The following is a 26,878-nucleotide window of genomic DNA, read 5'->3' as shown; positions in this document are numbered from 1 at the left end:
CTCTGCAGTGCTCTTTCTTGCTGTATAGACAGAGTATTGAGTGGGCAAGCAATAGGCTATGGAGGAAGGAGAATGATAGTGAGTTGACTTCCAATAACTATTCTGCAAGGCTGCTATAATACAAATGCCTCATAGAGAGTATAGAGTACTTCAGTTCTTTTATGATTATAATGGTCTATTACCTGACTGAAACTGAGCTCCTGGAACTATAGCACCTCCATGAGTTTTTTTTATTTTAAAGTCATCTGAATTAATAGTCAACTTTACTTTCTATACAGATGAACTGGCCACCCTACAAGGCTTCCCTAGTTAAGAATGTTATGCAGTTCAAATGTGCATACCCCTACTGTAACCAAAAATGTTTTGTAAAAACCCTACTACAAATATGTTCAAGTAATTCTCTCTGAAATATAGCAGGTGGACAAAGTTCTAGGAGAGATGAGCTTGCCAAGTATTGCAAGGCTTATAAAAGCCAATAGTGAAAAGCAGCAAATCCAATAAAAATACCTGCAGCTCATCAAATTTACAAGGACTGTTAGAAAGAATCTATTAAATCCCACACTAAAAGTCTATCATCTGCAGTACTTAACACTTCAAAACCTAAAGGGGAGGATTGAAGATGACATTATGTGCCAAAGAAAGGCTTCACATCCTTTTGGGGGCAACAGGGAGGGAAATAGGACAACAAACCATATTCCAGACTTAGTCAAATCTCAATAAGGGAATATCTCTTTCTTCTCCATGCATTTATAGTTAGTTTCAATAAGCAAGCATTTGATAATTTTCTCAAATCCTTCAGTGCTTGTATCCTTTAGTTCTTTATGTTCATCCCTCAAAGTTATGGCATTTAAGTAGATTATGTAGTTTTTCCATAGCCAAACCACATGATACTTAATTTACTTACCCTCATGCCTTTAAATTCATTCTGCTGATCTATTTCTTGAGCTTTTGGAGCCAAATGCTCCTGACAGAATTTGACCATGGTTTGCCTGAGCTGTTAGAGATGCAATAAACACAAAAACACATATTATAAACCACAATTAAAGAATTGAAACTTCCTTCCTTAGTATGCTATTAAACATGCTTCCTAACATAATTTTTCAGATGAGACACTATTGGGAAGACTCGCTTCTGAATGTGTCCTGCCATATGGATGCACAACCAGATCTGACCTGGTATCTAATCCAGCAAGTATTCACATGAAGTCTGCTTCTGATGGATAATCTACCTAGCTGGGTTGGGAATAGGATGCATGGCATTTCTGTATTCTAAGTCAAGCTACACAATCTTGATTATAATATTTCAGTATCACACTGCTTTTAAGATAAACCCACAAGAAGAGATGATCTTTTGTCTACAGTACAGCCTAGTTTATTTTAGACAAATAATTACTATTAGATTAGATGGGATGCTTCAGTCATAACAGTGACAAAAAACTGTAATTTGGAAATATCGTATACAGTGCTTTGTTTAAAAAACTTGTCTTTTCCCCCAAAACTTCTATAATCAAGATCAGCCTCATTCTTTACAGAAGAAAACATGTACTTAAAAAAAAAAAAAAAAAAACTAGCACCAGAATGCAGTGATGCAACCATATCATGAGAGGTTTTTAAAACAGCCATTAAATAAAATATCCACATGCAAAAACAAAGCCTGTTTGAGAAAGTTTTAGCTACACCAATGCTACACACATTGTATAATATGAAAATACAGTTCTCTGTCTAGTCCATTTTAGTCTGTCCTAACTATCAGTGGTTCTCCACGGTATGGAGCAGAGATCACCAAGATCACATGTTTACATCCAAAATCACAGCAAAACATGTGCTCTACCACACTGAGCAATGATTTCAGAACATAAGTGACAAAACCTTTTGCAGAAAGTGTATTAAGGAGGATCACATTTGAAATGTTAGCACAGCATGACTGCAGCCTAACTGAAATGTAGACACTTCCTCCCTTGACTTGCTTTTTTAAATAGGCGTGTCAGCAGAGCTACAACTAGCTACCAATCGCTGCTTGAGATTTAGACACACCTTTCCTTCCAAGCCTCAAATACTCTCTGGAGGAACACAAAGAAACAAAATGAATCCAAGGACCTCCTTTCCTTAAAGACACTTTATTGCTTTTGAAAGGGAAGAGAGTGGAAACATTCTTCCTTTACTTAGGTGGGGGAAGTGCATGTCTTAATTTCAAGACTATTGTAATTCGCTCCCTTCATCCTACTCCTTAACTGAAGACAAGTTATGGAGAAGCAAAGAAACCCCTCCCTCCCCCCCCACCCCAGAAGTTGATAGTTTAGCAAATGTGATTGCCCGAATCACTGTGGATTCTATTGGCTTATTGCATTTTTCAAGATAGACTGGGACACAAATATACCTTAATTTAGTGCTAAACTACACACATCTCAGCATCACATGGAGTTTCCCCCCAAAGAGGTTTCCTTTATTAAATGAAGCCATGGAGAGGCTCGGGCTACAGACTAAAGCAGAAGAACTGCGGTGTGTGTGTGTGGGGGGGGCGCTTTTTAACCCTTTCCCCTCTCACATCCCCCCCACCCTTAAAGTAAAGTCAGCACTCCACTGGGTGTGTGTTTATTAAGGATAAAACTGACAGAGAAGGAATAAGAATTCCCCACCACCACCAGTCCTTTGCTTTTTGTAACACCCTGCAACTAAGTATCATAGCATTACAAACAAAATAGTGCCACGGTGAGCTTGGCCATTACAGATTAGAAGAATAAAAGGACAGGATTCTGCCATCTTTTCAGTACACATATGAATGCCATTGGGATTTCAATCTACAGTGGCTGCAGATAAAGCAGCACAAAATGATTTTTCTTTTCTATTCTGGAAACCCCTGCTAACTGGACAAGGAGGCACCTTTTTAACGTGGTGATTCTCTTTATTTAACAGGGGGAGAGTAACTGGCCCTATCCACCCCCAGCACAGTACCTCCAGTGACCGTTGCTGGTGTTTTATGTTTCTTTTAGATTGTGAACCCTTCGGGGACAAGGATCCATTTCATTTATTTATTTGTTATTTCTCTATGTAAACCATTTTGGAAACTTTTGTTTAAAACTGGTATATAAATGTTTTGTTGTTCTGACTTTAACAGAGTATAAGGTTGCAGATTTGTGACTACAGCAAGGATTGATTTCAAAAACTAGAGACCCCCTGCTTGCTCAGAAATAGAAAATACTCAGGCATGTTGTCTACAGCTGCGGAAATGTAAATAAGCACTTTATTAAGTATATGTAAGCACTAAATGTAGTTACATTACACTACTTACTAAGCAGCAGCCCCTTTACGGCAAAGCGGAATGGAGGGTGAAGGCTGCCTGCAAGCTAAAAACTCCGATTCCGAGAGCTCCGCTAAGGCTAGGGCTGAATGGATAAGACACTCTACATGCTCAGAAGCACTCGCGTCTTTAGGACGACCCCTACTTATGTTCCGAAGCAGAACCCTTGCATATAGCACGAGTCTGGGCCCCACCTCGGAGCAAAGGCCCTGGACGAGCACTCAAAAGAGAATGAACCCCACGAGAGGAGAGCAAGCAAGGGGCGTGCAATGCACGAACTCTGGAAACCAACCAAGGGCGGGCGGGCGAGCAAGCGAACGGGGCGACAGTCAGTGAAGGGTCCCCGCGCGACTGTCCGCTGCAATGAGGAGGACCCCCCTGCCCGGCGCCCGCTGTACCTGCTGCTGTTCCTGGCTCAGCCCATTCACGGTATCGTCCAGCGCGAACCCAGCGCAGCCTCTGCGGTTGTGGAACAGCCCTGCAAGGCAGCAGCGGCGCCGGGCCCAGCAAGCCACCCCTTTCCCCCTCAGTGCTACGGCCGCCATCTCTGTGTGTTCTGGCTGGCCTGGCACAGTCAGGCCTGAGGCTACTAGCCCCACCTTAGCCGTCCTCTCTACCAATCAACACTCAGGGGCGGGGGCTAATTGCCCACTGGGAGCCTCGGAAACGGGGAAGCAGCAGCCAGCCTCTGAATGAGCACCGCCTTACTTAGCATACGCAGCTAGCTTTTGAACCTGCCCGGCTTAAAAAATAAAAATAGAATAAATCCCCAGTTTAGATGCAAGGAAGAATCTCGAAATCGGAGAAATGATAGTATTTTTCAGTAAGAAATAATATCCCAGGAGAGTCCAGGGGCAGATGGCCTTTTCCTTGGGCTCCTCGGACTATACTCTCGTGGATTCCGTTTTCCCTCAGATGTTTGTGTTTTATCATATGAGCCTTTTGGGGTTTTTAAAAAGCCTTTATTGGTGCAGTTTCAATTAAAAACACAACCTTCCACTATAGTTTCTAATACAGTTTTTTTTAAAAAGGGTGGCTAAACAAAGGAGTTTGGTTTTTTGCACGGGGGTGGGGTAGAATTAGCTTAGAAAATCTATTCGAGTAGCAATACACATTCAAAACACACTTCATGAGAAGCACTTTGTATAAAGGCAAAAACTACACACACAAAAGCACTAATAGTGCCAGCAGTTGGAGGATACTTCTTCTATTTATAAATTAAAATATAACACAAGGATAACATATATATGTGCAGGGGTTTTTCTGCCATAACACTAACACAAATACTCTTGAAACTACATTGTACAGTAATTAAAATGTCTCTAAATGTCTATAGTATCAATAGATTTCCCACTAACTGGACACATGGATGGCAGAGTGGATCCTATTGATGGCGGGAGAGAGAAGAGGTAAAACCACACCAAACAGTGATAATGAACAAATCTATGGAGGACTCTCTCTAGTCTCAAGCTAGGGGAGGGGGTGTGGTGGTTGGCAGGAAAATAGAATTAATTAGAAAACAACTGGGAGGGGGGAGACAGACCTGCAAGAAAAGGGTGGACATGCTAGTAGGGAACATTAGTTCTGCTTCTGCAAGCAGTACCATATTTACCCACATGATGGGTAATGATTCTGAATTTAAGGTGATGATTCTGAATTTATGATGAGTCTGAATTTAAGGTGACACCCTTTAAAATGGAAGTATAGGGATGTGCACGAACCAATTTCAGCAATCCTTTTCTGGACCACCAAACTGGTTTAGAGGTCTGGCAGTGTGTGTGGGGGTTACCTTTAAGGAGCAGGGGGGGGTGCTCTTAAACCCCCCCCCCAGTGTTTTGCCCACCAGTGCTGTGCCCAAAATAGCTGGGGCAGGCAGCAGCATACTCTCTTGCCACTCCAGTCAGTTTTAGTCTCACCCCGGTCAACCATACCCTCTTGCCACCCGTCAGCATTAGACTGGAAGTAGCCAGTGTGCATGTGAACTGGCCACTTCTGGTCCAACGCTGACCAGGGCGGCAAGAGGGTATGTTGCCCTCCCGCACCAGTTTTTTTCCAGTGCCAGTGACACCCCCCACCGAACTGGCTGCCTGCCAGTTTGTGCAGATCCCTAGTAATAGCTCTGCATGACAGCACTGCCCCATCTCTGGCCGTTATCAGAACCTTTGATTTCTCTCTTTCCTCACTGCTAAGTATGCACCATTGCATCCATTCACTGGACATCTTGTTGATTACTTCTGTCAGTTTATTGAGCAGAAGTGAAATGTGGCAGCTTCTGCAGCCTGACTGAATGTTTCTCCCCTCTCCACTACCCCCCCCACCACCTGACAATGTCAAGGTACCTAGTTTCATTAGAGGCGTTGTTTCAAAAAAGCCAGTAGTAACAGCAAAAAGACAAAAACCAGAAGATGTTAAGGATGCAAGATGCAGGCTGAAAATTCCAAACCTCTCAACTTGCTAAAAAGAAACTTATAGCTGACTTTTCCATCCTAAATATCTCCAAAACGATTTCAGCGTCCACTCCAGATCTTTCTCTCCTGCCTCAACACCCTGTTTCAAGCCCCAGTTAGGGGATCCCCCTCCCTCTTTCCCTCCTCCCAGTTCAAAACAAATGTCAGGTGCCCATGGTCTAATTGTTTTTACTAGGAGGGCATAGGTGAAGGCCAACCAAGTGAAAAAATCAGGTGCTGCTCTCCACACAAACAAGAGCTCACATAAAGACTGCACAAAGTGGCTTTTCTCAGGTTCACTTAAGAGCAAACACCCACCAAATACGCTTAGAAAATTGATGTGAGATGTGGCAGTAATATGAGCATATTGGTGCCATTGCACCAGATTCAGCATTTCTTGAAGAATTTAACCTCCCAAGCTTGCAATTCCATGAAGAGATACCACATATGAATGGCAAACATTCCCAGGGCAATGGGAAACAGTGAAGTGAAACACAGGAAAAATAGTGTTCAAAATAGATCCTTAAATGACTCTTTAAGTTTAAGAAATACATACAAAGAGAGGATTCATAACACAGATGCAAAGCAAGCCCTTTTTATTTGATAATGAAAAAAGATAACCAGGCCATTCACAAAATAATCAAGTCGCACTAAATTTTATACACTTGAGCTCAATAAGGAAGGGCAGCAGCGTAAGATCCCTGTTATTATGAATTCAAGAGGGCATCTTCTTGATCCAAGAGAGATAACTCAGATAACGCAGATAACTCTTCTATTTCGCTATTAAAAGACTGTAGCTGCTGTAGGAAGTGGGCCTGATCATCCTCCGCTTGCTTCCATTTAAGTTTTGTGTTCTGCTGGGAAAGAAAAATAATAAATGCAATTGATTGATTAAGTGCCATCAAGTCGGTTAGGGTTAGTGTTAGCAACCACACAGATAGATTCTCTCCATGATGATCTGTCAATTTATTAAAGGAAGCTGTTTTCACAGTTGACAGAAATATCACTTTCAAAAGAGGTTTGCTTGCATGGTGCCAGATGGTTATAAATTTTCCCTCTTGACAAACATAGCCACTTTTTTTTTTGGTGTGTGGAGTCTGCATATACAGTATGTGTCATTCACATAATTCCCAGGATACTGAGCAATACCAGCAATACAAGACCTCAAGAAGAAGAAAAGTTGTGCTGTAATACTGTGCAATGTGCACCGAAAGACAGAGGAAGGAAAAACAAAACGCAAAACAGCAGCCACCTGAAGATTCTCTTTTTGCTCTTTAGCCAACTGGTTAAACAGTTCAAGGTCAGCATTCAGCACCTCTGTCAAAACCTGAAAGGAAGGAAGGAGACATGAGGAACAGCAGTTTAGTCAAATTCTATCCTGCACAGTCTGAACTACTCACGATGCAGCTCCTTAGTTATTGGATAGCCATGACTAAGTGACAGGACAATTTCAGCAAGAACAAGTTGGTGAGACTCAGGTAGGTGGAGTGGGGGCAGGGCGGGGAAGGATCAAGCAACCCAACTGCTAAGGAAAAGGAAACCGTCACTCACCATTACCTCACTCCTTGTTTTTTTGGCTACCTCCTCTTCTTCCAAAATGGTGTTGCCTGTAACTGATTTGCAAAGATTTCTTTGAATTATAAAATACAGCCAGCCATTTCTCTCTCAGTTTACTAGAAGCAGTTTTTAGAGGCCAAGTGTCTTTGGGAGAACTTAATCATCTGCCTTTTGCAAGAAACCCAAAAGCATCCATTGTAAGATATAAGGGGTGGAAAAACCCAAGATATGTCTTGCCAGAGACATTAAGATCAAACAAAAATTTAAATGCATCAGATGCAGGAAGCTTGACAGGGAGGCAGCTGGCCCATTAAGATGACTTTAAACTTTTAAAGATGACTATTAAAGATGAGTTTCTAATCTCAATTTTTTTGTATCCATTTTGTATCCACCTTGACTCTTCCCCCTCCTGGTATACAGGGGCTTGCCCTCCCTCCTCACTTTTTTCTTTTACATTGCCTGGAGCATATCCCCATCATGACCCTAAGGGACAGAGGTTTTTCATCCTTCTATCATCACTAGGACCGGGGGTAATCCAATAGAACTGATGGGCAGATTCTGAACAGACAAAAGGAAACGCTTCTTCACATAACTTATGGAACTGGGGGAAACAGGATGTTGGACTAAACCAGGGATAGGCAACCTTGGCTCTCCAGGTGTTGTACTACAATTCCCATCATCCCCATCCACGATAAATTGTGCCCGGGGATGATAGGAACTGCAGTTCAGCAATACAACTCTAGAGAGCCAAAGTTGCCTATCCCCCTGGACTAGATGGACTTTTGGTATGATCCAGGAGGACCCTCCTTAAGATTTGGCATTGCATGGATCACAGGATGATCACAAGCCCAAAGCTCAGTAACAGAGCAAACACAGGATTCAGCCCCTGCAATCTCCAGTGGCATTATTTCAGACAGCAAGGTGGCAAGACTTCAGGGAACTGTTGCTTCTCAGTAGAGAATCCTGGACTAGATGGGCCAATGGTCTGACTTGGACAGCTCCGTTTGTTCACTCGTTTTAAGACCTGCATCGAAGCTTGGCTGGGTTTTACACAGGAGCCATAATCCGAGTTGTTTCAGTTCTAGTCAGAAGTTTCGAGGGCAGGTAGAGGGGGAAAAAAGGGACCAATGGAAAGAAGAATGCAGGGGACTGACTGCAACAGTCACCTGGGTCACAATTCCTGGCTTCTAGGATCAACATGCAGGTTTCCTGAAATTGCTTCAGCTTCTGGTTTTCCTTTTCCAGAACATCATTCTGCTCCTTCAGATCCTGTACAGCACTCTACAAGTACAGAAATCAAAACACCAGCACACGTTAGAAATAAGTGCCATTCTATTAGGCCCCCAAGACGTTCCTTGCCTAGAAGGGAAAGTCAAAGAGCTGCCCAATAAAGGGAGGTTGCCCTGGGATTGCTGCAGTGACGTGAAGAACACTGCAGCCCAGACCCAGCCATTGGCCAGAGGAGGAGCACTTGCAGGCAGCTTCTTTCTCCCTCCCTGCCACAAAGAGCTCTGCTGTAATTGCCCAGGGACAGTAGAACCATGCAAAGGATGCACATAACTCTGGCTGGTGGCAGAAGCCAGAGGGGACCTGGTAGGTTTTTGTTTCAGTGTAATTGTGTTGTAAGCTGCCTTAGAGATCGTTTGACCAAAGTTACGTATATACTTTTAAAAATAAATAAAGTTCCCTCCAGCCCTCCAAAAGGAGGTGGAATGACTCTTTCCTAATGGGTTAACTGTATTCCTACAAAGTGATTTCTTGTATTGCCTTTGAAGCATGTTAAAGTTGGTAGCACATTTAGCTAACCTCAAAGCTCCCCTACCTTGTGTCTGTACCTGCTCATAGGGCTGTAAAATCCCCACATCACAATGCAATTTTTGGTAGGACTATACCATAATGAAGAGATAGGAATATAGATTGTGTACATGTAGATCACTCCCAGCCAGTAAGATGCGCTGGAGTCCAGGAATGGACAAACCACACCCTAAGATCTCTGTTTTCTAGCATCTGCCACATTCATGCCTTGGAAAAGGCTTCTTCTCTCCTGATCAAGAGCTCCTTCCACCAAGCAGCAGACCAAGGCCATCTGCCATTATACAGCACCATTAGCACTGTTGCTCAAGCCGATTTGCTTAAGTAGTTGTGCTGGTCAGATTAAAAGCAGAACTTGACTTGAGGCTTTGCACCCAACCTGCAGGCCCTTCTCCTGTCAGCAAATGAGAAACCAATTCCAGTGGCAGCTGCATCATCACCTGTCCCACTCAGCAATATGTTGGCAGTACTCCCATCAAGGTGCAAAGTACTGCGTTGAACACAGAAATGACATGGCCCCTGCTCAGAGGGTTGATATGGAAAGTTAGATGAATCAGACACAGAGAAGGGAGACAAAATAAGAACTAGATGGTTTTACAATTTGGAAAACCACTAGCTGAAATGTTAGTTTTCCAGATCATGAAGCCATCTAGCTGCAGTTTTGTCCTAAGACTAAGATCGCTCCCCTCTCTGCCCCATTAAACTAACATTGCATATAAACCCTCTGAGCAGAAGCCATGTCACTTCGGTGTTCTGTGCAACAAATCACACCTCGATAGAAGTAAAGGTCCAGCAACAGTATTAGTGCCAACCGTCATCACAACATATTTAGACCAAGTAGGTGAGGTAGTGTGCCAAAACACTCCTGCATAAATACAAGGCACAACCTTGCTCCTGCTGAACCTCCTCAAAGAGGAATTGTGGTCTGAAGTGGCATATTGGAATGAAGAATAAGACCCCCTTGCAAGCAGCTTCAGTTCGGTATTCTTCTGCCACCAACTTGAGCCCTGTGGATTGGTTGTTTTGACAGACCTACTAGTGCATGTAGAATAAAGAAAGGCTTATACTTTCAAAGGCCACCTAATGGCGCAATGGTGAAGTAACCTGCCTAGAGAGCATGAGGCTACTGGTTCGAATCCCCACTGGTATATTTCCCAGACTATGGGAAACTCCTATATTGGGCAGCAGCGATATAGGAAGGTGCTGAAAGGCATCCTCATATACTGCCCAGGAGAAGACAATGGTAAACCACTACTGTATTCTACCAAGAAAACCACATGGCTCTGTGGTTGCCAGGAGTCGACACTGACTCAACGGCACAATCTATATCAGTGTTTCTCAACCACAGGTCTGCAGACCGGCGTTGGGTACCAGTCCATGAGGCATCACTAATAAAAATCACCCCCCAAAAAACAATTTCGGGCTGGCGGGGGCTGCCAGCGGGAGCTCTCCAAAGCTCATTTCCAGGCAGCCCTTGCTGCTGGATAATGTTCATTTGAGGAAGTGAAATGAACATTATCCAGCAGTGAGGGCTGCCTGCCTAGAAATGAGCTCTGGAGAGCTCGCCTGGGCTCCGTGGACCCTGGGCCCTGCCCCCTTTGCGCATAACATCACTGGGGGAAGGGGTGGCGGTGAGGGGGGCAACCCCTTTACTAACTGCTGGTCCGGAAAACTGCACACAAAGACTGTACCAGTCCATGACTCCAAAATCATTGAGAAACACTGATATATACTTTCAAAGTCTTATCTCAGGTCGTGGGCCTGTAAGAAAAACTGCATGCCAGACATGGTAGATCATCATACTATGATATCCAGAGCAGAGTGTGTTCCCTACCTGCATTCCTGCCAACTTTAAGTTCAGGTCACATTTAGTGGTTTCCAGCAGTTTGTTCTTGTTCCTGAGCTCTGCTTCCCGTCTGTATCTGCTCACTGGGCTATAGGATCAAACACATCACTGATGCATCACAGTGGCAGCCGGTCTGCATTCAACATTCAGACTAAGAAAACTCACTGCATTATGGATTAAAAGAGATGCACGTACAGAAGTTCTGCTTTAAGGTATCCCCTGCTCCAAAGAAAAATATCCAACTTCCTATGCTATTTCCTTCTCTTCCTGTGTACATCCACGGCAGATGGATGGTCTGGATTCTGTAGTACCAGTTTGACATAGCAATACATTTTAAATGTGTAGTGGTTGAATGGTTGAGTTTTTGTAATTTGTGCTTAAGTTGCTTTATATAGTGATCTTTAGGCATTTCCTATATTAAGACTGCAATGTGATTAATGGATATCTAATATACTCACATGTGTATGGAATCTTGCTGTAAAACGGTTGAGGAGGAAAGGGTAAAAGGCCTCAACAAATTTTCTTTGGCTGTAGGAACCAGCCCGCCCTCTGCTGAATGCAGGGGAAAGATGGACCCACCACTTCCCCCAGCAATGGCCTCCGCTCCATGAGGGGGACTCCCCCCTTGCTTGCTCATTCCTTTCTCTGGTTGCATCCATCTGGCTAAGGCGGGCAATGGATGGATGGATAGATGTGATCAGGAGAAAGTTTGAGAAAGCAAGGGGGATGGTTGCTCCCTCCTCTTCTTGGTTGCATCCATTTTGCAGAGGCAGGCAATGAACCAACATGGCCAAGAGATAGAAGAAACAGCCGGCTTCTCGCTTTGATTGTTTCCTCCACCTCCTGATTGTGTCCATCCATCATCTGCGGGAGCCAGGCAGACGCAACCAAGAGAAGGAATGAGCAAGGCAAGCAAGGCAGTGGGCAATTGTTTCCTTCTCTTCCTAGCAGGGGTGTAACAAGGCTGGAGTGGGCCCAGAGACAAAATTTTAAAATGGGCCCCTCGCTGATACACACACTTCACAATATATAGTAATGTGACTTGCCTCTGGGGGGCCCCTTGAGGTGTGGGGGGCCCCAGGCAGCTGCCTCCCCTTGCCTAATAGTAGTTACGCCCCTGCTTCCTAGTCACATCTGTATGGCTCAGGCAGAAGATGGACCAATGTTACCAGAAGAAGATGGGAGCTATCTGCCTCCACCTTGCTTACTTGCTCCTCCTCCTGGTCATATCCATCCATCATCTGGCTCGGGCATCATGCTAAAATGTCCAGACTCCATGGCAAGCTGGCACCTGGAAACTGTTGAGCCCCAAGACAAGAAGTTTAGTTTGCAGATATTTACCTTCGCACCATTGCTGCGACCATTTTCTTTGGTGGTGGTGGTGCAGCTGCTGCTTTCTTGGAAGACTTCACAAGCCTTAACAGGAGTGGAATAGAATAATATATAGAATAATAGAATATAGAATAATAGAATAATATATTTAACTGATTACAAAACCAAGTCAATTTGGTTAGAATGTTGTTTTTTAATCCAGACATTGCACATGTAAGACATTTTATGAAGTCTAGAATAAGGCACATTTGCAGGTAGAAGTCAGTAATATTTACTGATTAAAAATACAGAAGTTAATATATTTTCGTAGAAGCCAACTTTACCTTTGATTTGTGCCTTTGAAGACAACGCATACTGAAGCATTTCCACCAAAAGTAAGATCAGGCTCTTTGACAGTGTAAGTCTCTTTGTTGATACATTGATCTTTTGAATGCTGCATATCTGCAAATGAGACATGTACTTAAGAACTAAATGCGAATTCCGTAATCAAAACTGCAACCACAGTCTGCACAAATCAATGCTGAAGAAAGAGGTTACAGGTGAAAATTAAACTGACCTGAATAAAATGTTTTGCAGTAAATAAAGCAATTAAACATTTTTGTTGTAGCGAGATAATTAAAGTTTTAAAGCAGTGCACAAGTGAAAGCAACAGGATTTTGCAGTGGCACAAAGAAAGAGAAGACAAAGGAAAAGCACAACTCTAAAATTACAGACCTGAGGAAAGTGAAAAATAATAGAATGTAATTTTTAAAAAGAAGATGAATGAGAAGGTCTTAAGGTTTGGTTTTTGACATAAGTTTGAGATAAATATGAATTCATCTCAAATTTGAGATAATTTATAATTAGTGTTCCCTCTAAATTGTGCGCATGTGCGTGCTCTCACAAGTTTTTTTGAAGTCCGCTCAGTTAATTTTAGTCAGTCAGTCAGTCATTTTAGATTCCACTCAGGTTGAATTGGGAAGGTCCCACTCTGAATGCACGTGCACACACAATGCTTTGATATTGCTGCCCAGAACAAAACTCATTCCTCACACAAATGAAAAAATTAGAGAGCACTGTTTATAATACATACAAGATTAAAGAGCAGCCAGATTGGAAGTAGTATTAACTAATGAGACTAGATCGGGACAATTTCAGCTCTTCTTTGTCTTTTCTCCTTAGTCATGCCACTGCTAAACCCTACAGCATTTGTTCATGGACCATTTCCAAATCTTTCAGGACTCTTACTGCAACTAAAGCACTACTTAACTCCCTGATTTTCAACCCTCTTGATTACTTGATTTCAAGATAACCTGTTTCTATCTTCAACTTTTCTTTCTTCTCAAATTTGACTTGTCTCTGCTTCCCCCACCCACTGCCAGTTTTGATTATATTTTGCTCTTTACTGGTTTCCCTTTCCATATTACATTCATTTTAAACTTCTGGTCCTTGTTTTTGAGTGCTTACATTCTCTTGTTCCTCATTATCTCCCTTTTCTTACTCTCAGCCCCTTCACGCTTCCCTGTTCTGCTAGCACCTTTTAAAGGTATTTCTCACAAAACCCCATTTCTTCTAGCTCCTGTCTCTGTTCTCTAGCACTCTCCATTAGGGATGTGCACAAACGGGTTTGTGAACTCCAGGGAGGCGGGGGCCTTTAAGGGGCAGGGAGGGTGTGCCCTTACCTTCCCCCCCCCCCGACACTGTGTCCAAAACCATTGGTGTGGGGCTGCAATGTACCTCCCTGCAGCCCTGGTCAGTATCATACCAGAAGTGAACACACGCTCAGGTATGATGCTGACCGGGGCTGCAGGGAGGTACGCTGTAGCTCCACACCAGTGATTTGGGGCACACCGTTGGTGGGGGAGATAAGGGCACCCTCCCTGCCTCTTAAAGGCCCACCCCCACCTCCGAACAGGCTCGAACACTGGACTGCCAAACCTGTACATCCCTACTCTCCATTGTGTTCCTGTGGAATGCCCTGCCTCCAACACAAGGCCATCTTCGTTGGGCCCTAGACTTAAAACACCTCTTTTTTCAGGCTTTTCCTTCCTGATCATTCCTTCCATTTCTTTATCCTTTTGTGCCACAGTCCTCTTCCCTAACTTCAGTCTCTTTTACATTGGCTAAGGTTTCCCCTTCTTTATGTAAAACTTCTTTTTACAGCACTACAGAATCTAAGTGGTTGCATCCAAGAACAAAAGCATTCTTTATGCAAGCGTTTGTGAAGTGCCTTGCACAAGCAGAAGCAGAGAATTGCTATAGAGACCAAGTATCCCCATATCATAGCACTTTGTGAACTTTTGCACATGTCTTTGCAGAACAGCATGAGGCTATTTTCTTTCCGTTCACAGTTCTTTGGATCCAACCCAATATATTATTCATGCTGAAAATCCTGCTGTTGGAAGACATTTTGCACTTCAGACAGATCCAAGGGTGAAACACAAACCCATTTCACTTAACAGGAAAAGTCAATACCGATGATATCAGGAAGAAATCCCTTTTCCGCCCCAGTGTTAGATTGCTTGATGACCCTCCAAGTTGCTCTCTTCCCAGTGGGGTGCACTTGACCTCATTTGTTCTGGTCTTTCAATGGGCATCAACATCTTTAAGGGGGAAGGGTCCAATACAGAGGAGGAGATTAAAGTAAACTTAAGAACTCTCTACTTTAAGGCAGGATTTGATAAATCCCAGGCATAAAGGAGCCATGATACCTACGCTAGGATATTCAGAAGTGGAGTTATTTAACAAAATAAATATTTGTCCCAGGCAAGGCCATTTCTATTCTAAGTAAGTTACTTGTAAAGGGGATTAAGATAACTCATTTATTCTCTCCCTTCACAATGTCTGTCACTAAGTCTGTTAATTTTGTCAAGTGTCCATTGTCTGTTTCCTACATTTTTAAGCTGGCTCCTAGACCCAAAGAAAATGTGTTAAGTCTCCTTAAGGATCTTGAACATGTCAAATTAAGTGACATTTGGGCATTAAGCCAATAATATTTTGGTGTCACATTGCACTTAGCCAAAGGAAAAGTAAAGTTGTACTGTCGAGTTGGTGTGGACTCCTGGTGACCACAGAGCCCTGTGGTTGTCTTTGGTATAATACAGGAAGGGTTTACCATTGCCATCTCCCACGCAGTACAAGATGATGCCTTTCTGCAGTTTCCTATATCGCTGCTGCCCAATATAGGGGTTTCCCATAGTCTGGGAAACCTACCAGCGGGGACTCAAACTGCCAACCTCTGGCTTGCTAGTCAAGTCATTTCCCTGCTGCGCCATTAGGTGGAGCAAAAGGAAATAGGTAGTGAAAACACTGTTGTAGCTCAAGTAACGGGAAATGCATTTAATAAAGTAATAATGATAAACTTTGTGTGTTAGCTGCTCCATAACAAATTGTTCTCTGGGCAGCTCACAACACAACATTAAAACCAGGATATGGCTTCACTGAAGGGCCAGAAGTCTGAATTCATGGTGGTCACTAGAGATTTTAATCACAAAGTAGCTTCTGGTTTATGGCGAGCAGCCACCAAAGTATGTGTAGCTCTCTAGGAGGATCATCAACCAATACCAGAAGTCTAACAAAGGTTTTGCAACCAGGGTGGATTTGATTTAAATCAAACTGATTTAAATCACGATTTAAATCACGATTTAAATCACTAGCAGGGTGGATAAAAATCAAAAAAATCCGATTTAAATAAAAAAAATCCGATTTAAATCAAAAAATTTGAATTTTTTTGATTTAAATCAGATTTTTTTTGATTTTTATCCACCCTGCTAGTGATTTAAATCAGTTTGATTTAAATCAAATCCACCCTGTTTGCAACAGAGGAAAATTAGTTATCCGCTGATAATGCAGTAATAGTCTTAATAGGTAAAAAAACCTTTAAGCTCACTGATGACTTTGGGTTGTTGAAAACTGTAGACAGGGATTCTGGACTTCTCACTCTCCATGATATTTGAAGTCTGAAAAATAGGAAAGCAGTACAGCATGTTTGTTTGACCAACTGTGACAGTACAGGATGCATGACGTGTAAGGAGGTGGCAGGTCAACATTTCAGGCACAGCAGATTAACTAAAGCAGAGGAAAATGCAGGCACTACAGCCTCTAAATGGGGGCAGGACATGCAAGCTTGCAGACAAGTTGGCCCCTTCTCCTTGCAAATTAATTGCATTTTCTCTACTACACCCAAAGTTCATTGACAAACCCCAATAATAAGTTGGTTGCATGCTAGACAAGAGCTGTGTTATATGTGGTAGGGCACAAGGAGCCCTGGCACAAAAGACTTTCCAAGGTTGGGGAAAGTACTGCAGGCAATGCCAGATCACTGCCTCTGTCTTGTTTCTCTGTAGTAGCTTCCTCTTTGAAATGGCTCCATGCACATTACAAGCAGGCTGCTTCTGCTTATAGTGAGCAAGAAAAAGAGGAGAAAAAGAGAAGGAAATCTGCACTTGGAATCTGCATGAGCTCTGGACTCAGGAGCATATGTAGACAGCCACAGGGTATGAATCTCAATGCTCACCCAGGTCACATTGTACTACCGTGTTTCCCCGAAAATAAGACAGTGTCTTATATTAATTTTAGCCCCCAAAAATGCACTAGGGCAATTAGCGGTACATCAGAAATTACTGCTAGGTCTTACTTTCAGGATAGGTCTTACTTTCGGGGAAACAGGGTATCTAGATTGATTGATTTAGTACAATTATATACTGCCCCATACAAAAAAGTCCCTGGGCAGTTCATAATATAAAACCAATTAAAACATTAACACAATTAAAACAATTTAAAATGCAATACAAACTCTAAAACCAAAGCTTTAAAACTATAAACTAAAAGCTTGACTAAACAGGTATGATTTATTATTATTATTTATTTACACAGTCAGACAGGTGTTATTGACTGGTTTGTTTTATCCAGACATCGGGTCCTTCCAAGGACCTGGGATGGCTGAATTTTCATTGTCAATGTTTTTGCTGTTGTTATAGATATCATCGCAGAATATAGGCTGTTCCCAGTAAAGCTGCTTTTTGTAATTGGCTGATGGTGATTTCTGTGGCCCCTATGGTGTTGAGGTGCTCTTCAAGTTGTTTTGGAACTGCACCCAGGGCGCCAATTACCACTGGGATTATTTTGGTCTTTTTCTGCCACAGCCTTTCAATTTCAATTTGTAGATCTTTGTATTTGGTGATTTTTTCTATTTCTTTTTCTTCTATTCTGCTATCACCTGGTATTGCAAAGTCGATTAAGAACATAAGAACATAAGAACAGCCCTGCTGGATCAGGCCCAAGGCCCATCTAGTCCAGCATCCTGTTTCGCAGTGTGGCCCACCAGATGCCGCTGGAAGCCACAGACAGGAGTTGAGGGCATGCCCTCTCTCCTGCCATTACTCCCCTGCAACTGGTACTCAGAGGCACCCTGCCCTTGAGGCTGGAGGTGGCTCACAGCCCTCCGACTAGTAGCCATTAATAGACCTCTCCTCCATGAAGTCATCCAAACCCCCTCTTAAAGCCATCCAGGTTGTTGGCTGTCACCACGTCCTGTGGCAGAGAGTTCAACAAGTGGATCACGCGTTGTGTGAAAAAGTACTTCCATTTGTTGGTCCTAGACCTCCTGGCAATCAATTTCATGGAGTGACCCCTGGTTCTAGCGTTGTGTGAGAGGGAAAAGAATCTCTCTCTCTCCACTTTCTCCACACCATGCAAGATTTTATAGACCTCTATCATGTCTCCCCGCAGTCATCTTTTTTCAAAACTAAAAAGCCCAGGTGTTTTGGTCTTGCCTCATAAGAAAGGTGCTCTAGGCCCCTGATCAACTTGGTTGCCCTCTTCTGTACCTTCTCCAGTTCAATAATGTCCTTTTTAAGATGTGGTGACTAGAATTGTACGCAGTACTCCAAGTGTGGTCGCACCACAGTTTTGTATAAGGGCATTATAATGTTAGCCATTTTATTTTCAATCCCCTTTCTAATGATCCCTAGCATGGAATTTGCCTTTTTCACAGCTGCCGCGCATTGAGTCGACACTTTCAACGAGCTGTCCACCACAACCCCAAGATCCCTCTCCTGGTCCGTCACCGACAGCTCGGATCCCATCAGCATATACCTGAAGTTGGGGTTTTCGTCCCAATGTGCATCACTTTACACTTGCTAACATTGAACCACATTTGCCATTTTGTCACCCATTCCCCAGTTTGGAGAGATCCTTTTGGAGCTGCTCTCAATCCGTTTGGGATTTCACTACCCGGAAGAGTTTGGTATCATCTGCAAATTTGGCCACATCGCTGCTTACCCCTGCTTCTAGATCATTGATGAATAAATTAAAAAGCACCGGTCCCAGTACAGATCCCTAGGGGACCCCACTTCTTACTTCCCTCCATTGTGAAAACTCTCCATTTATACCTACCTTCTGTTTCCTGTCTTTCAACCAGTTAGCAATCCACACATGTACTTGTCCCTTTATCCCTTGACAGCTAAGTTTCCTCAGGAGTCTTTGATGAGGAACTTTGTCAAAAGCTTTTTGGAAGTCCAGGTAGACTATGTCAACTGGATCACCTTGATCCACACACTCGTTGACACTCTCAAAGAAGTCCAAAAGGTTGGACAAAAGGTTGGAGGCAAGATTTACCTTTGCGGAAGCCATGCTGGCTCACTCCCAGCAGGGCTTGTTCTTCTAGGTGCTTTACAATTTTATCCTTGAGGATGTTTTCCATCAATTTGCCTGGAACGGACATTAGGCTAACTGGCCTGTAATTTCCCAGATCGCCCCTGGATCCCTTTTTGAAAATCGGTGTTACATTTGCTACTCTCCCGTCCTCTGGTACAGAGCCCGATTTCAGGGATAAGTTAAATATTTTAGCAAGGAGGTCGGCAATTTCACATTTGAGTTCTTTGAGGACTCTTGGATGGATGCCATCCGGCCCTGGTGATTTGTTAGCTTTCAGTTTTTCCAGACAGTTTAAAACATCATCCCTTGTCACTTCTATCTGACTCAGCTCTCTAGCCTCCATCCCTAAAAAGCCTGGTTCAGGAACAGGTATATGCTCAGTATCCTCTGCCGTGAAGACAGATGCAAAGAACTCATTCAGCCTCTCTGCAACCTCCATATCCTCCTTAATAATCCCTTTCTCTCCCTCATTGTCTAATGGTCCAACCGCCTCCATGGCAGGTTTCCTGCTTCTGATGTACTTAAAGAAGTTTTTGTTATTCCCCTTGATACTTTTGGCTAAATGTTCCTCAAACTCTCTTTTTGCCTCCCTTATTGTCACCTTGCATTTCTTTTGCCAGAGTTTGTGTTCCTTTCTGTCCTCTTTGGACAGGCCTTCCAATTTCAGCTTTTTTGCTTTTCAATCTAACTGGGCTTCTAGTATTGTGGTTTTGAGTAAACTCCATGCACTCCGGAGCGAAGTGACTCTCCTGATTTCCCCCCTCAGCTTTCTTTTCACCATACTCCTCATTTTGGAGAAGTTTCCTCTTCTGAAATTCAAAATGTCTGTGTTTGACATCCTTGGTGATTCTCTCCCCGCATGTATGCTGAATTTGATGGCACTGTGGTCACTGTTCCCTAAAGGGTCGATGACACTGACATCACGCACCAGGTCCTGGGTGTCACTCAGAATTAGATCCAAGGTCGTCTTCTCTCTGGTCGGTTCTATGACCAATTGTTCTTGGGCACAGTCATTTAGCGTATCTAGAAATTTGACCTCTTTGTCCTGACTTGAATGTGAATTTACCCAGTCTATGTGTGGGTAGTTGAAATCACCCATAATTACAGCCCTGCCTCTCCTTGATGCTTCCTTGATTTCCTCCTTCAACTCCCAGTCACTGTTGGCATTTTGATCCGGAGGGCGATAGCACGTCCCCAGTAGCACGTTTCCTTTCCGGCCTTGTATAGTCACCCACAGGGTTTCTGTGGAGGACTCTAGTCCACTTAGGTTTTCTAGCTTGTTAGATTCTATCCCTTCTTTAACATACAGTGCTACCCCTCCTCCAAGGTGCCCCTCCCTGTCCTTTCTATAGAGTTTATACCCAGGGATAACAGTGTCCCACCGGTTCTCACTGTTCCACCATGTTTCTGTTATGCCCACTATGCGAAGTTGGGAGGCTATGGGAAGCGTTAGGAAGGGAAGCGTTAGGGAAGGCTATGGGAAGCCTCCGAGCCAAGTTGGGTGAGCTGGAGTGCTTGGTTGCTAACGCAGAAGCTAACGGAAGCCAAGAAGCTAGCTTCCCATTATTTTAACTTGTTTTTCTTTCTTCTCGACTACAGTTCTATCTGGTGTATTGTGTGGCAGATGTTTGTCTGTAGTTGGAAGTCCCGTAATATTTTTACATCTTCATTTTCTTCAACTTTTTCAATTTTATGATCCCACCAATTCTTGGCTACAGGTTGCTTGTATTTTTTGCAGATGTTCCAGTGTATCATCCCTGCTATCTTGTCATGCCTTTGTTTGTAGTCAGTCTGTGCGATCTTTTTACAACAGCTGATTAGGTGGTCCATGGTTTCATCTGCTTCTTTACAAAGGTGGCACTTGCTGTTTGTGGTTGATTTTTCTACTTTTGCTCTTATTGCATTTGTTCTTAGTGCCTGTTCTTGCGCAGCCAGTATTAAACCATAGGAACATAGGAAACATAGGAAACTGCCATCTACTGAATCAGACCATTGGTCTATCTAGCTCAGTATTGTCTTCACAGACTGGCAGCGGCTTCTCCAAGGTTGCAGGCAGGAATCTCTCTCAGCCCTACCTTGGGGAAGCCAGAGAGGGAACTTGAAACCTTCTGCTCTCCCCAGAGAGGCTTCATCCCCTGAGGGGAATATGTGACAGTGCTCACACTCATCAAGTCTCCCATTCAGATGCAACCAGGGCAGACTCTGCTTAGCTATGGGGACAAGTCATGCTTGCTACCACAAGACCAGCTCTGTTTCTTTCTTTCTTTCTTCAAGTAACCATTCTTAAGCCATTGCCAGGTCTTGGTGATGTCTGATTTTCCACTCATATTGTGCAAATATTGACCATGCAGGGGCTTATTTTTCCATTTTTCTGCTGGGTTCTTGACTTGTTCTTTCTTGTAGGCCTGCTTTGTTTCATTTGTGTTGAATAGCTTCGTGTTATTGACCATCTGAAGTGCATTTTCTTCACTGTCCTTGATATATTCTTCAAGGCCTCTTTTCTCCTCCTCTACTGTTTGATGGACTTGCAGCATTCCTCTTCCACCTGAGCTGCGAGGGATGTATAGCCTGTCTACATCACTGCGGGGGTGCAGAGCATGATTGATGGTCATGATTTTCCTGGTCTTACGATCTAGCGTCTCTAGCTCTTCCTGGGTCCAGTCTATTATTCCTACAGTGTATCTGATAACAGGTATAGCCCAGGTGTTTATGGCTTGTGTGGTGTTCCCGCCATTGAGTTTGGACTTGAGGATTTTTCTAACTCTCCTGATGTATTCACTTCCAATTTTTCTTTTAACTTCAGTGTGTGCAATGTTAGCCTGGAGAATGCCCAAGTATTTGTAATGTTCTTTATTATTATTATTATTATATTTACACAGTCAGACAGGTGTTATTGACTGGTTTGTTTTTTCCAGACATCGAGTCCTTCCCAAGGACCTAGGATGCCAGAATTTTATTGTCAATGTTGTTGCTGTTGTTATAGATATCGTCGAAGAATATAGGCTGTTCCCAGTAAAGCTGCTTTTTGTAATTGGCTGATGGTGATTTCTGTGGCCCCTATGGTGCTGAGGTGCTCTTCAAGGTCTTTTGGAACTGCACCCAGGGCGCCAATTACCACTGGGATTATTTTGGTCTTTTTCTGCCACAGCCTTTCAATTTCAATTTGTAGATCTTTGTATTTTGTGATTTTTTTCTATTTGTTTTTCTTCTATTCTGCTATCCCCTGGTATTGCTATGTCGATTATTTTCACTTTTTTTTCTTTCTTCTCGACTACAGTTATATCTGGTGTATTGTGTGGCAGATGTTTGTCTGTTTGTAGTTGGAAGTCCCATAATATTTTTACATCTTCATTTTCTTCAACTTTTTCAATTTGATGGTCCCACCAATTCTTGGCTACAGGTAGCTTGTATTTTTTGCAGATGTTCCAGTGTATCATCATCATCATTGTTATTATTTCGATTTCTATACCACCCTTCCAAAAATGGCTCAGGGCAGTTTACACAGAGAAATAACAAATAAATAAGATGGATCCCTGTCCCCAAAGGGCTCACAATCTAAAAGAAACGTAAGATAGACACCAGCAACAGTCACTGGAAGTACTGTGCTGGGGGTGGATAGGGCCAGTTACTCTCCCCCTGCTAAATAAAGAGAATCTCCACGTTAAAAGGTGCCTCTCTGCCAAGTTAGCAGGGGTGCTTAGGTCCTTCTTAAAAACATTCAGAGAAGGGGGAACTCTTAATTTTGTTAGGAAGCACGTTGCAGAGTCCCAGGGGCTGGGGCAACTCTAGAAAAGGCCTCGTTTCGAGTCACCACGAACTGATGCCTCTGATGGGGAAGTGCATCCTGATCTTGGCCTACTAGTTGCACTGGATCTGAGTCAATGTTGTTGGAGGTTGTAATTTTTACCCCCAGTTCATTAGCAGAGCACTGTAACTCACTCCAGTTACAGAGTAGAATGCAGAGTTTAGCTGTTGCAGCTATTGAGAGAAGACACATGGAGATTCTTGTAGAACTAAATACTAAGTATTTATTGGTGAAGTACACTTTGGATAAGAAAGGCCTAATCCTAATCTATAGGAACTACATAATGAATAGGTAGGGAGAGAGATATTTGCATCTGCTCTCCAAGAGGAAAGGAAGGGAATCTGACTCTCACAGGAAATACCTGAGGAGTCCAATCAGGGGTCATAGAGTAGAGACAGGTAGAATAGCAAGGAGAGGAGAGCTGGTCTTGTGGTAGCAAGCATGACTTGTCCCCACAGCTAAGCAGGGTCTGCCCTGGTTGCATCTGAATGGGAGACTTGATGTGTGAGCACTGCAAGATATTCCCCTCAGGGGATGAAGCCTCTCTGGGGAGAGCAGAAGGTTTCAAGTTCCCTCTCTGGCTTCCCCAAGGTAGGGCTGAGAGAGATTCCTGCCTGCAACCTTGGAGAAGCCGCTGCCAGTCTGTGAAGACAATACTGAGCTAGATAGACCAATGGTCTGACTCAGTATATGGCAGCTTCCTATGTTCCTAAGGGAGACCCTTACTCGCTATCTCTACTCCCAATGCCCTGGTGGTCATTAGGATAGTTGGTGCAAAAGGTCAATGCACTGGAACTCCATGACCAACAAATATATGCATATCTATGTGAAAGAACATGTGCATGTGTGCTTGGCATAGTTAATTGACCAACACACTTTTCTGAAGTCAGAAGGAAAAACGCGTTCTAATCTGACTTACTAAGAATTTTTAAAAAATGTAAAAATGGCAATGCAAACATAAGAGCAATACATATTAACAGACTACATTTATATATTATGAAATTTAAAAACAAGTTCCCAAAAGCTTAACAGCAGCTACCAATCTGAAAATGGCAGAATTCCATTAACATATCATAAGAAACCCCTACCCATTTACCCCAACCAATCCCCCAGAGCTGACACAAACAGATCTAATGTCCAGTGTGACTCTGGGCTTTATTATTATTTTATTTATTCAGTTTTTATACCACCCTTCCAAAATGGTTCAGGGCAGTTTACAGTTAAAACAAAACCATTAAAATCAGTTAACAATTAAAACAAAAATTATAAAAAAGCGTAAAACAACAACTAACAATTAAAACATCATAAAACAGCAATTAAACAAACAGAACGATTTTAAAAAACCCTGAAAACCAGGTTACATTAAAACCAATTACAACTATTTAAAAATCCTGGAAGGCCAGGCCAAACACAGGGGCGTAACTACCATTAGGCAAGGGGAGGCAGTCGTCTTGGGGCCCCACTGCCTCGAGGGGCCCCCCAGAGGCACATCACATGACTCCCCACCGGCCCATGTTGCACCCCCTATGAATTATGTTGAGTCTCTTGGAGATCGGCAGGAGCAGAGAGTAAAAAAACTAGATTCAATGTGAACTAGATATTCACTGTATTCATAATGGGGATGTGAGTGCACGATATATTGTGAAGCGTGTTTGTGTGTGTATATCAGCAAGGGGCCCATTTTAAAATCTTGTCTCTGGGCCCCCTCCAACCTTGCTACGCCCCTGGTCAAACAGATAGATTTTAAGGGCTCTCATGAAGGCCAATAAAGAATTCAAATTGTGGATTTCTGCAGGGAGTGCATTCCACAGTCCAGGAGCAGCTACAAAGAAGGCCTGCCTCTGAGTCGCCACCAGATGCAGAGTGGTAGCGCCAGACACACCGGTAATACCAGTGGTATTAGATCTCTTTATGATTCCAAGTGTGTCCTTGTTGTGTGAACCTGGACCACAGGTGGAATCATTAAAATATATATGTTCAGTTGATCTTAAAAGAAAGGCATGGGAGGAAAGGTCTCTAACATATGCTGGGCTTAAGTTATTTAGAGCTCTATAGGTAAAAGGGGCACTTGATCTGTATCAGGGTTATAATATGGAGTCAGAGCAGATGTTCTCACAGGGCACAACGTGCTTCACCCACACTTGGAAGCCAGTAGCTCCATTCTGAGGCAACTGAAGTTTCCAAACAGTTTTGAAGCAAAGCTTCACAAGGAACACACACTGCAGAAGTCTAGTCTCAAGGTAAAGCATAAATGATAGTCATCAGATCAGACAGAAAGGTCAAAACTGACTCAGATCAAATAAAGTTGCAAATGCCCCTGCATAAAGGACTATATAAAGAGTCTTTTATACAGTGGTGCCATTTAAGAAACAAAAGCATTTGCAGAGTTAATATTTAGGGTTTAAGAGAGGGAGATTTCTTGCCTGTCAATTTCTCTCTGGTCCAATACAGACAGCAAAAATTCAGAATATTTTTTCCATAATTATTCTTGTGGGAAGGACTCCAATGAGGCAGTTCCATATACAGACAACTGAGGCAAATTGCATTACTACTACTGGACGCCTCTCCAGAATTACATCAACTATACTTATATATCCCAGCCTTCCTCCAAGGAGGTCAGGTTGCTCTTATTTTATATGCAGAACAACCCTGTGAAAGTCAGGCTGGGCAACAGTGACTGGTTCACAGTAACGCTCAGGGTGCAGCTTCATCGCAGAGCAGAGATTTGAACCCAGTGAAAGTCCAACATTTCATCCATGATACTACACTAGGGTTGCCGATTCTGACTCAAGCCATTCCTGGAAGTTCGGCTCCGCAACACGTTTTTCACAACAGCAAGCCATTAATAAACTTACATCACGCTAGCTAGCTGCCAAGTGTTTTGCAAAATAAACGCCCCTCTGAGCATATACAGAAAATCAACCCAAGCCATGATCACGGACCTCTAAGTTCAAGGACAATACTTCCCAGCAAGCCTGAGCGCCTAATGTCGCTGATCTGTGGTAGAAGAAGCACGATTTCCCCACCGCTGCACCAAGCGACTTAATAAGTTGATAAGGGGAAAGACAGTTCTCCACTAATATATCCCGCCGCTATTTGAATCAGAAAACGTTCACACCTACCGTTACGCAGCCCAGCCCCAGAAAGAAGAAGCCAGTCCAGTGAAAAGAATCAATCGCGCAAGCGCAGACCACCCCGAAAGTATGAACGCGTGCGCAGAACTGAAAGCGAAGTCAATGCCCTTGCTAAACGCGAGTTTCGCGATGGGAATTATCGGAGTTGTTTGTAGGGCTTTGTTGTTGTGTGGTGGTGATGAATGTATCAACGAGTATTAAAGTCTGGCGCTGGTCCCATGCATGTGTTTTCTCAGAGGGAAAACTTCAGTAGAGTGTCTAGCACTAGGCTCGGGAGGCTTACTCCCTCCTCCCCACTGTTGAGCTAGGAGGCGCCCTAGTCATGTTAGCTGTCTTTCTCGCCCCCCCCAGCCCCGGCCATGCCCCTTGTTTGGAAAACGGGGCGGGGCATGCTGCCTCTTATCTTGAGCTTCCTCCGTCTTTGCCCTTTTGTGTGCCTGGAATGGAAAACAGGAGGGACAGAGCACCTTTCCCTCAGTTTCTCTGTCCTTTCCCTTTCCATAACAGCCCAGGTGCCAAGGCTTGTTGGTGGAGAGGGAGGGATAGTGGGTGGTCCTCATACCCCGTGGCCATCCAGCTGTTGAGCACAGCACACACAAAAAATTCTCTTGCTCCCTCACCCGGGCGATCTGTTTCCAGTGCTTCTCCTTGGCTGACAACATTTTCGCAGAAAGCAAGAAATGCATTCTGTCCCTGCTGCAGCTCCCGTTACAGCCTTCCACCTACACAGGCAGCAGGAAGGAAAACGGTGTTTTCACCGTAGAAGCGCATTGTATGCCAATTGATTGTCCTGATGAGTGCTGGCATGCATTGTCCCATTTTGCATTTGTAAGGTATTCCCCCTCAAGGCAGAGCTGAAAGATTCCTGCAAAAAGGAATGACATTTAGCAGTCTTGCCGATTGAAAGCCCAATGCTGCACGTGTGCATTCAGAAATAAATCATATTGAACGGGCATAGTTGCAATCAAGGTAGTTTCATATACTGTGCCACAGAACCAATTTTAAGTTCAGC

At 43.4% G+C, this 26,878-nt stretch overlaps 2 protein-coding genes across 7 annotated transcripts in view; both read right to left on the bottom strand.

Moving 5' to 3' along the window:
* Nucleotides 1–3,877, bottom strand: part of IVD (isovaleryl-CoA dehydrogenase) — a 38,892-nt gene extending 35,015 nt beyond the window's left edge. For both annotated transcript variants that reach the window (XM_053279872.1, XM_053279879.1), the window contains exons 1-2: nt 3,696–3,877; nt 905–994 (exon numbers count right to left, since the gene is read on the bottom strand). In XM_053279872.1, coding sequence (XP_053135847.1) covers nt 905–994; nt 3,696–3,842 — 237 coding nt within the window. In that variant the 5' untranslated portion in view covers nt 3,843–3,877. The remainder of the gene's footprint in view (nt 1–904; nt 995–3,695) is intronic.
* A 2,446-nt stretch (nt 3,878–6,323) lies between these two features.
* Nucleotides 6,324–26,092, bottom strand: LOC128340460 (uncharacterized). Of its 5 annotated transcripts, none has more exons than XM_053285598.1 (9): nt 25,855–26,092; nt 16,160–16,229; nt 12,615–12,732; nt 12,301–12,375; nt 10,948–11,047; nt 8,468–8,582; nt 7,296–7,357; nt 6,997–7,071; nt 6,324–6,601 (listed from the first exon to the last, which is right to left on the bottom strand). In XM_053285598.1, the coding sequence occupies exons 2-9, from the start codon at nt 16,215–16,217 to the stop codon at nt 6,452–6,454; spliced, it is 753 nt and encodes a 250-aa protein (XP_053141573.1). In that variant the 5' UTR covers nt 16,218–16,229; nt 25,855–26,092; the 3' UTR covers nt 6,324–6,451. The 5 variants fall into 5 exon arrangements, with proteins under 5 accessions (XP_053141573.1, XP_053141547.1, XP_053141541.1 ...); XM_053285572.1 differs by having other exon boundaries at nt 16,148–16,229; nt 25,855–26,079; XM_053285566.1 differs by lacking the exon at nt 25,855–26,092 and adding an exon at nt 25,675–25,836 and having other exon boundaries at nt 16,148–16,229.
* Nucleotides 26,093–26,878: the final 786 nt, after the last annotated feature.

Source organism: Hemicordylus capensis, chromosome 1 (genome assembly GCF_027244095.1).
Source record: "Hemicordylus capensis ecotype Gifberg chromosome 1, rHemCap1.1.pri, whole genome shotgun sequence".
Lineage (NCBI taxonomy): Eukaryota > Metazoa > Chordata > Lepidosauria > Squamata > Cordylidae > Hemicordylus > Hemicordylus capensis.
This window is presented reverse-complemented; position numbering and strand designations above follow the sequence as displayed.

Excerpts from the sequence above, each read along its gene's own strand:
- LOC128340460 (XM_053285572.1), bottom strand. The coding sequence starts at position 16,217 with ATGGAGAGTGAGAAGTCCAGAATCCCTGTCTACAGTTTTCAACAACCC. Across the intron at positions 11,048-12,300 it reads GTCGCAGCAATGGTGCGAAG|CCCAGTGAGCAGATACAGAC; the intron begins GTAAATATCTGC and ends TTGATCCTATAG. Across the intron at positions 7,358-8,467 it reads AGCCAGGAATTGTGACCCAG|TTACAGGCAACACCATTTTG; the intron begins GTGACTGTTGCA and ends TTTGCAAATCAG.